The following is a 10,718-nucleotide window of genomic DNA, read 5'->3' as shown; positions in this document are numbered from 1 at the left end:
GACTAGCCTCTGTTTAGGCTGGATTCATAATAATATAATATAGGCTGATTTAAAATGAAATAAAAATAAATAATGACTGATTAATTGTAGTTATGTCACATTTGTTGTGACTGGATACAAAAAAAACAGCATTTCCACGTGCACTGAAGTCAACTTTTCTGCCCTTACTCATCCGAATTATTGTTCAGCTGCCACGTTATTTTTTGGGGAGGTGCAATGTGTTGAGGTAAACAAAGTGAGCCTCTAAAACCACCAAAGGTACATTTAAATTATTACAAAGCTTTATTTGACGTGATACATTTACCAGGTGTAGTATTTTTTAAATGTTTTGTATAGAGGAAGTTTAAAGTCTGGGAATATAATAATGTATTATTACCAGATACTCATTATTTGTATGTTAAAATGAGCCCACAGTACAGAAGGTGTTAATTCGGTTGCAGCGCTGGCAAATGAGACGATGCAGAATGTCTGTCTGTCTGTCTACCTGCCTGTCTGTCTGGCCGATCAGTAGCTCTGCGATCTGTCTGCAACCCCTGGGAGAATTAAACCAAAAAAAAATCCCTCCTCGATAGCTCTGCGCTCTCTCTCTCCTCGCCTGCATGCGTGAGTGTGCGCGCGCGCACGTGTAAACGCCTGTATGTGTACGCATGATATTGTGCGCGCGTGCGTGCTCCGGCTGCTGGTTCACGGGGCTTTTTTTTTTTTTTTTTCTCTCCTTACAGTCACAATGAATGGCTGCCTGTAGCGAGGCGGAGGGGAGACGTTGGACCGCTTTAATTCTGCAGCTGGGGCCCCTCCATTGAGTCACTTCTACCGGCGGATATATACACGTAGATACAGCCCGAGAAGGGGTGAGTTGAGTGCGGCGGGTCAACAAGGACAAACGGTTCTCGCAGGGTCGGTCAGTTGTCCGAGACCCGAACAGTGTGTATGTGTGTGTGCGGGGTGCCATCATGAATTCGGATGGGTGGTTTTGGTCAGAAGGGTGTAATGGTGGCGGTGTGTTGGAGTGTGGGGGGGTTAAGCTATTGTTGTTTTATTGTTTTTAGGGGATGGGTGGTAAAGTTGTGTGTTAGCTACTATCTATGGGGGGGATGGGCTCACGGGGACCGACCAAACTTTAACCACTTCACCGGCTTCTCTTCTACTCGTCTCCTTTCCTCTCCTCCTCGGTGAGTGACTTGAGTCCTGCTCTCTTTTTTTGTAATCCTGCATTCCTTAACTTTCTTCTGAAAAATTAGTGGTACAGTTTACAAATTCTTAATAAAATAAATAAATAAAACAACCGTTAATTCGCCCAAATATCTCGGTGTCCTGACAGTAAAAAAAAAATGGGGGTTAAGATTATACAGCCTACTTTTCCTTCCCTCCTTTCCTCCCCTCTTCTTCTCTCTCGCCATGCCGGGATCCATCCGTCCTGTCTCGCGCATTTTGTGTCCCGGGATGACCTGTTGATGTCGGGCAAAAAAAGAACGAAAGATGGAGTACCAGACAGACTCACCGGGGTTAAATATAAAGACTACGTTAGCGTAAACGTTTTTACAACCGTGTGGCTGAGTACGACTCTTAATGAATAATTAATTCGCTGTGATATATCATAGGCGACATTTTTTTTTTTTTTGTTCGGACAACGTGAGTCTGTCCCGTAACTGCCATTCGGCTGTTAGGAGGAAGGAGACGAGTCTTAACGGACAGACACGCGCTTGGCACGGAGAGAGAAGAGCTAAATATTTCATCCTTTCGACTATTTTAGTGGCAGATTATTTTGGTGGCAGAATTCGTGCCCCCCCCCCCATCGGACGATACACGTGTGAGTGTGTGTGTGTTGCGGTGGTTCTGCCAGTCTCTCTCTTCATGTGAGATTATAATTAATGTATAATTAATGTGGGTAAATAAAAAAAAAAAAGTCTCTGAGTCGAGCTCCAGGGAGGCTACACACTTTAGCCACATTCTGGTGGCTTGTCTCCTCCCACCAGTGTCGGTGCAAAAATGCAGCAGTTTAAGCCTTTAAAACAAACGGTCACACAGGGCAGGAGTTCATTAAAAAATGCGATTTAAAGGCATATTTTGTTTCTATTTATATTGGCGAAGTGTTGTTCTCATGCCAGTGTTAGCCTATAGCTTTAGCTTGCTACTTGCTAACAGGCCACCTTTTAACCTCTCCAAAAAACCAGGAAACTGAGCCTGATTCGGTTGTGATTGATGCTGATATCACACGTGTTGTGTTGTGTTGATTCAGAATAGTTTATATAATAACAGCTAGCAGACTGCAGCTATCGAGCTACTACTGCTTTCTTCTTTTAGGGTGTTTGGCTGTTAGCTGGAGCCTGTGTGTTAGTCTGCACAGAGTAAACAGTGTGTGGCACTAGAAGTGAACTTTAAAAGTTGGAAAGTACACACACACACACACGCAGAGCATATAATAGGTCACATGGGGACTACAGGCCAAGGGTCAAGTGGTATGAATTAACTCTCCTTTTATGTTTCCTGGAAGTTGTTGTGACCTCTCTGACCCGCGAGGAGTTAAAGGTTTCTGCTAGGATGTGCACGCTCCACAGTATTTATAAATCAAAGTGAGGAATGTGCGGTTCACTCTGGTGAAAGAGAAAGTTGTTGCTGTTCGAGCTACAAAAGTAGCAGCTTGAAAGTTGTTGTTGTTATCACAAATGCTGGTGCTTGTGTTGTTAACCGTAGAACTTGCTGTGCTGCTTCTTGAGGGAAGATTTTCTCTCTACAAATGCTTTTGTCTTGCTTATTATTCACGCCGGTTGCACGTATTTACACCTGGAAACAGCCAGAGGCAGCTGCAATTCGTCGAGGAGCTCCACTGGGACGCTTCAGTCGGTTCAATCGCTCGCTCAAGGCCGCGGGGGAGTGCAGATGTGAAAGGAGCAGACAGTGCAAATCATGCATTTTTATTTCTTAAGTAGTTTTCCCAGCCAGTGCACAGGTCAAATCCAGCTATTTTTAAAATCTTAATCCTGCTGAAAGACATAAATCCACGTCCTGATATAATAATTATAAAGTAGCAGTAATGCATGTAAACCAACACTGGATAAGACCCAGAATGCACAGAGAAAATGTCACTCTGAGCCACTTTCAGTTGGATAATATGCACATTAATGTGACGCATATTGATCTCTGTACATCGACGCAGACTGTCAAGGTACAATAATGTGTCACGGGCACAATGGCCTGGAAGTAATGTCAAAACATCGATTTTTAACAAGTAGTTGAGAACTGTAATTTATACACTCAGGCGCTAATAGTGTTTTGATATGATGGCATATATTATTCAGATCATATTGTACAAAGTGCTCCCGATCCAATAAGCACTCTGCCTGCAGTCTTAATTGTATTTTTTTGTTGTTGCCCAATTAATTAAGCATGATTATATCATAATGGTAGTTCTCACAATCAGTACTCAAACTAAATATTAGCATTTGCCCAATCTTTAAGTGACTTATTCTAACTGTCAAACGCTCAGAGATGCTGATAACCAACTATGGTTGTTATTTTAACCTTAACTGTGTGTGTGTATCTATATGTGTGTGTGTGTGTGTGTGCGTGTGTGTGTATAAAGATGAAATGTGTAGCGCTAGGATTGTAAGTAGCCATGCTTTACTCTTTCTCATAACCCAGTGCCATGCTTACTATGCCTATATCTCTCACAGTTAATGGGTTGCAATAAACTTTTAAAATTAATTATGATGAAGTGCTGATGGCCCTTTAATCCTCAGCGCTGCCCTTATTGTAGGCGTTAGTCTGCAGCCCAGGACAGCTGAAGCCCACCTGTATTTATCAACAGGGAAAGGTTCTGCTGAGCGTGCACGCTATACATACTGCACACTGCTTCACATTCACACCTGGAAGCTACAACCACTGCATTATTGCTGATGTGCAAACTAAATTAACTGTAAAGAATCATAAAGACATGTAAATAGTGTCATTTGTTGTGCCAAATTATAAACGATTCAGAGGTGCACGACGTGATGACAACATTTATGCTAAGCTTTATTTTACGTCCATAGCGTTAGAGTATATAGTGAAAGAGTTGTAATTGTACGTTGTGTTAATTTGGCTGTCCCAGTATGATGATTTAAAGTAAGGCTTTAATTGGAGGCGTTGAGCCTCGTGCGATAAACCAATCGTGCGTACAGATTCGTTCTTAACTTGTTCGGGTGATTTGGGAGAACTTTGCTGCATTCGCCAATTTTCTCTCTGGTGCGAACCCGATGCACAGGTTGTCCAGACCTGTTTGTTTCATTGCTTTGAAGTCATCAGAAACCTTTTCTATGTATTCAACTTCATGCTCAAGTTGATGTTATCCCGTTTGCCTTGTTGGACTTGTTTCGTGCTTTTCTAGTCACCACATGTCATATTTCACCCGTTGACACCCATTCATACACTGATGGTAGTGACTACCATGCAAGGAGCCAGCTGCCCATCAGGACTCTAACTAACCATTCATACCCAACAAACAACATAACCTTTAGAGCCGATACTAACAGCTGATCATTGATCCATATTGTTGTTTGATTAGAGCAGCTGGTCCACAAGGATTCAGACTTTCTTTCCCAAAAATCATTTAAACCGATCTGAAGTCAGTTAAACCATCAAAAATACTAAATGTTATACTTTTATTTTGTTATCGTACTTTAGTGTCTTTTTTCTTCTTTATAAAAACACAAAATTCAAATGATAAGGAAATAAAATATTCTATTTTCATTGATTAAAACTAATGCTGTCATTAGTAGTTTTAATGATGTATTATTAGAGTTATTGTAAACAGCTCATAGTTCATCTCTAATATCAGACATGAATACATTTCAGTCTGCCTAACACCAAATACTAGAGCCCTGTGTTTCACTATTTAGTTGACTACAAAAGCAACAAATATCGTCACTAATTAAGAGTTAAGAGGTCCGCTATTTAAAACCATTACTGGAGCTAGAATAGATGTTATTCCACATTAAAGTAGATCTAAGTATACATTGTGCATTTATAGACTAAAATAAAAGGGTCCAGCCAAGAACAATGCCCTCTGCCTTTGAGCAAAAATCAATTGTGAGATCTATTCCCTTGTTTGTTTTTCTGTCACTAGTTGGACAGTTCCTCCTCCTCCTCTGATCACCGGCGTCTCTGCCGGATGATGAAGGAGACGAGTTATGTAAGAGGCTGTGTTTTGACTGAGAACACAACGAAGTAGGCCAAAAAACACCAAACAGTCTATTAACTGTGAATTAGATGTAATGAAACAAGGTTAAAAAAAAAAAAAAAGCCCAGAAAGATGGCTTACATAACTGCTGGTGGCCCAAAATTCTCTTTCATTTCGAAGTTGGAGTTTTGAATTAAAGTTGTTTACCAAATACTTTAGTCATTAATCATCATACGATTCAATTACCCTGTTTATGTATTTCAAGTCTGTCTCCTCTTCATTTCTGTCTTGTTTGCCTCTTGCACATGTTCCAGTTTTTATTTTGTATTCTCGTCTCATTACTCCTTTATCTACCGTTTCCTCTTCTTCTTCTGTGGTGCTACCTCACCCTCTCTTCCTCATCACTTCCTCACGCTCCTCCTCACCTTCACTCATCTATCCGTCCCACTGATGCTAACTTAGGGTTCTGTTTTTCCCCGACCGATAGCCGACCCTCGTTAGCCGACAGGATCAGTGCTTAGTCTGCAGAGGTGCTGTGGTTGAAGATAACGAGAAGCACAAACGGGTTGAATCCATCACGGTTGATGGATTCAACCCCTTTATGTCCGTAAAGGGTTTAGTTCTGTCCCGCTGTCAGATCATCGAGTGTTTGAGTCTCTCGCAGACATTTTGAGCCTTTTATGAAGACTTTCCGTAAGCCCGCATTTCTGCAGACTTTGTCTCAGGGAATTACCCACAATTCATAGTAATGTGACGATAAACACGGGGTAACCAGTGGAAGCCAAAGAGGTAAACAAAGAGGACGACACGTGGGTGTTTAGCCTGGTATATTACTTTCACACCCTACACACTTAAATGCTCCAACTCCTCAAGACCCAAGCCAAGCTCCTGCGTCCTCAACCACACCGAAGGGGGTTAGACAACTCTGGTTCACTAAAGGTGGACTGACCATTAAGGTGGACCAGCTATTCGCATTGTACTGACACGCCACTACTCTTAAACCTTTTGCAATGTTATTTATTTTTTATATCTGACGCTAATTGGTCAAAATTCTCATAGTTTGTTAACTGTTAAACTTTTAAGAGTTGTTCCAATACCAGTGTCAGAAAGGCCTTGTATACAGCCTAAAATGTTGGATTGGGTATCAGCGAGTTTATGCACCCATCTGACTTCACGTCATCTATTAATTTATAACTATTGTATGTTGAAATCGGCAGGAGAAGAGCTAGTTAGCGTTAGCTGTTAGCAGCCGGTGGGCGGCACAGTCCTGCTCGGCTAATTAACGGAGCTAACGGTTAACGGAGGTTGCATTGAGTTACATCGTGATGCGTTCAAGCTCTGTTCAGTAAGAATGAGTATATCACGATGTGTTCAAATGTAATCGTGTAAAATGTAGTGTTGGTGAGAAGCTGTCTGAAGGACATGTTTTCTCAGCTGTATAGAACAGATATTACAGAAGGAATTATGAACTTTGTAGTTTTTTAACGAGGTGATATGCAAGTTCATCTGTTTATTATTACTATAATTTGTCCCCTTCCTTGCCTCCTTCCCTCCTCTGCCCTACATCCCCTCCATTCCTCTCTCTATACCCTCTGAATGCCGTCGGTCCTGTTGTCTTGACCCTAACCCTCTACCTCTCTGTGTCCTGCAGACCCTGTGGTGCTGGGCAGAGCGTTATGGCTCAGACGCTGCAGATGGCGATCCCTAACTTTGGCAACAACATCCTGGAGTGTCTGAATGAACAGCGGCTGCAGGGCCTCTACTGTGATGTCTCCGTGGTGGTCAAGGGACACGCCTTCAAGGTCCTTTTATACCTGTTACCTATTCGAGAAAAGTTCTACCGGGAGCTGCACAGTGCTCTTATTTATCAGCCTATTAGTCATGTAACGAGCTCATGCACGTCTCAACAGGTTAGCGTTATCTAAACCGTACTCGCTAACCTGTGGCTGAGGTCTAATTTAAAGAAAGAGGAATGCCCGGAGCTCCAATTGCAGGATGAGTTATCAAACATTTGAAACCTTTTATACAGGCGAGAAAAGACAGCGATACGGATTCTTTTTGGCATAGAACAAGAGATGAATGAACAAGTAACACAGGATTAAAACTGGGAAAGTGTTATAGGATAAAGGAGGGGCCAAAGTAGGATTGTGATCAAAAGAAAAGATATATGATTAAATACATTTATTTTTCATGTTTTTTGCACATACTTTTCTTGCATGCAGTTTCTTTTTTACCAACATGTCTGGGAAGGTTTTGGTTTTCATTCTTTTTTTCCCTCCGCTCATGGCCCTGGAGGTTGTGAGCGCTGCAGTGAGACCTAATTAGCTCCACAGTGGAGATGCTGACAGCGTTTTGGAATCAATCGGTAAAACAGGGAAATATGACTCAGGTCGTCGTCGTCCTGCTTTAAATCATTTCTAATGGATTTCCTGAGCTCCCTTTGGCCTCCTCTCTCACAATGGGAATAAATAATATGGCTCTGCTACTGCTCAATACAATTAGAATTCGTAAGGCTGCAATTAGAAATTTGGCTTCATTTCAGAATTAACTGTAGCCGGAAACGATTCCTTTTCAGTTGGAAACAATTCGTATGATCAATACTAATTCTTCTTCCCTTTGCAGTTCACAATAGATGAAGTCCATGTTGTTTTGGTTTCTTACCTCCACATACTTGACTGCGCAGTGCGCACACAAGCTGTGTGTTTACGACATGGCTTTACAATCTCAAATCTACATATCTTCACACCCTTGTGACGCGCCTGTTTACCCCTCAGGCCCACCGCGCGGTGCTGGCGGCCAGCAGCTCCTACTTCCGGGATCTGTTCAACGCCGGCGGGAAGAGCTCGGTGGTGGAGCTGCCGCCGGCCGTGCAGCCGCAGAGCTTCCAGCAGATCCTGGCCTTCTGCTACACGGGGCGCCTCAGCATGAACGTCGGGGACCAGTTCCTGCTCATGTACACCGCCGGCTTCCTCCAGATCCAGCAGATCATGGAGAAAGGCACGGAGTTTTTCCTCAAGGTGAGCTGCCGACGAAGCGTTTCTTAAAAATAAATGATTTAAATGCAGGTGCAGAACTATAGAACTATATTTGTCGCTTCATCCGATCTACTTCACACTTTGCGGGTGTATCGCTGGGGACCCATGTTGTCGAATTTGGTGCAATTTAGACACGTTCAATATTAATAAACTTTGAATAAACAAGTGCTGCGTGCAGCTGAGGGGGGCGGGGCTTGAGGGCTCTGCAGACTGTCTTGACATGTTGTTCGGACTCTGCAATTGAACTCTTCTTCACGTCCCTGGAGTCAACTCGAGCAGATGAGATGAGTGTGTTTCACTAGTGTGACTACTACAATGTTTTCCTCTAAAATGAAAGTACACAGTTAGTAGTATACAGTTGAGTTGCATATTTTGGGGCCTTTTTGCATGTTTTTCGGGGTACAATGAGTTAGAATAGTAACATAAATCAGTATCTATACTTCATAATAAGGTATTTTGGTTTAAAGTACCTAGAACGGCACTAGTTGGCTAAAATGTAATACACCTGAATAATTTATAATCCAGACATTAATAAAATAGCTTCTCTCTTAATGTGCTGCCACCATGGCACATGTGTGAGACACTCTGCGTGGCATCATGTTGTCAGGGGGCGTCTCCTGTTTGTAGACACGTCCTCGTGACTCAAGAATAATTGAGACGTCGCACTGACACTAAGCGGTACCCTCTGTAATAGTAGCAGATGATCTGATTAGATTTGAAGTGCTTCGCTGCATAAATCTACATATTAACGAGGAAAAAGTGATTTTCTTGAAGTACCCTTTGACACGGAGGGGCTGTGGCAGCAGCTATGTGTTAAGTTATGTATGTTCGGGAACATGCCGGTACTTCCTACTGCAGGATGTGTCGCTGGTTATCAGACAGGGTTTTCTGCAGAGTTTGGCTTCTCCAGCAACCAGATTAACACGATTAACTCTCTGAAAGAACATGGTGTGTATTTTAAAGTTCTATGGAGAACTTTGTGTGGTACAGGCGGCAAACTCTGGTTCTGCCAAACGAAGCCAATGTGTAAGTGTCTTAAAACTTGCATTCTCTCTAGTGTCCACCAGGGGGCGACTCCTCTGGTTGTATAGAAGTCTATGAGAAAATGACTCTACTTCTCTCTTGATTTATTACCTCAGTAAACATTGTAAACATGAGTTTATGGTCTCAATCTCTAGTTTCAAGTCTTCTTCAATACAGCATGATGTTCATTTAGTACATTATGGTCCATTTAGAGTCAAACAGACCATAAAGCAGGGGATGCTTTAGGGGCGGGGCTTAGCTAAAGATTAGTTTCCTTATTGATTAATCTAGCTTTTATCTTTTGAATTACAGCTCGAATGAATAATGTTTTCTACGAAACCATTTTAAGATTAAGAAGCTTTAAGTGTTACAATCAGCCAGAACAGTAGCTTCACCTAAATAAGATTTTTTTATCTAATCATAGTATAAGTACATAGTTTATAAATGTTCCAGACATTTGAAGTCATATAGGTTCTGCTGTCGGTACTTTAGAGGTTCGATAAAGGAATAACAACAGGAAGCGGCGGCTTGATATATATATTGTGTGTATGTTCATAAAGATCCTCCCTCATGTCACCCACACACCTCCAGGTCTCGTCTCCAAGCTGTGACTCCCAGGGCCTCCACACCGAGGAGACCGAGCCCCAGAGCCCCGTCACTCAGACGATGGGCGGCGGGGGCGGCGGCGGAGGAGTCGGCGTGGTCGCTCCGGCCGCGGGGAGGCCCGCCTCCTGTCTCACGCCCCTCCCCCTCGTGTCCAAGGTGAAGACGGAACAGATGGCCTCCACACCTCAGCCCACCTCACAGCAGGTAGGTGTTACACCGATACACTGATGAGGTAATTAAACACATCCAGGCCTCTGCAGTCTGAAGTAAACAAGGAATCTGTGAGCGGGACCTTCGTGAGTCGGCGTCTTATTGAGTCGTTTGTCATATAATGAAACTATTAGCAAGTTCTTACTTTCTGACCCTGTTTGAAAAGATAAAAGTTTAATTTTCAGTTTCATTTTTGAAGTCATGTCGAAGATTTCTTTAGCATTTAGGCCACTGAACACTTAATAATTAATTAATAATTAATAATAATCTTTATTGTTTGCTGTCAATATCTTTTGTTTACGGTTGTTACTTTTGTCTTAATTCTCTTCTCTTCTCTCTGTCTCTCTCTCTCTCTCTGTCTCTCTGTCTGTCTCTCTCTGTCTGTCTGTCTCTCTCTGTCTGTCTGTCTCTCTCCCTCTGTCTGTCTCTCTCTCTGTCTGTCTGTCTCTCTCTGTCTCTCTCTGTCTCTGTCTCTCTCTGTCTCTGTCTGTCTCTCTCCCTCTGTCTCTCTCTCTCCCTCTGTCTGTCTGTCTCTCCCTCTGTCTGTCTGTCTCTCCCTCTGTCTGTCTGTCTGTCTCTCCCTCTGTCTGTCTGTCTCTCTCTGTCTGTCTGTCTCTCTCTGTCTGTCTGTCTCTCTCCCTCTGTCTGTCTCTCCCTCTGTCTGTCTCCCTCTGTCTGTCTCTCCC

The 10,718-nt window shown here is 42.8% G+C and overlaps 1 protein-coding gene across 5 annotated transcripts in view; it reads left to right on the top strand.

The window, feature by feature from the left end:
* Positions 1 to 10,718, top strand: part of nacc1b (nucleus accumbens associated 1, BEN and BTB (POZ) domain containing b) — a 17,778-nt gene that overhangs the window by 601 nt on the left and 6,459 nt on the right. For 2 of the 5 annotated variants that reach the window (XM_031877013.1, XM_031877012.1), the window contains exons 1-4: positions 904 to 1,172; positions 6,810 to 6,960; positions 7,933 to 8,175; positions 9,808 to 10,026. In XM_031877013.1, the coding sequence (XP_031732873.1) occupies positions 964 to 1,172; positions 6,810 to 6,960; positions 7,933 to 8,175; positions 9,808 to 10,026 (822 nt within the window). In that variant the 5' untranslated portion in view covers positions 904 to 963. The other 3 variants (XM_031877014.1, XM_031877016.1, XM_031877015.1) reach the window with 3 other exon arrangements.

This window comes from Anarrhichthys ocellatus, unplaced genomic scaffold (genome assembly GCF_004355925.1).
Source record: "Anarrhichthys ocellatus isolate YVR2014 unplaced genomic scaffold, GSC_Weel_1.0 scaffold124, whole genome shotgun sequence".
Taxonomy (NCBI): domain Eukaryota; kingdom Metazoa; phylum Chordata; class Actinopteri; order Perciformes; family Anarhichadidae; genus Anarrhichthys; species Anarrhichthys ocellatus.
This window is presented reverse-complemented; position numbering and strand designations above follow the sequence as displayed.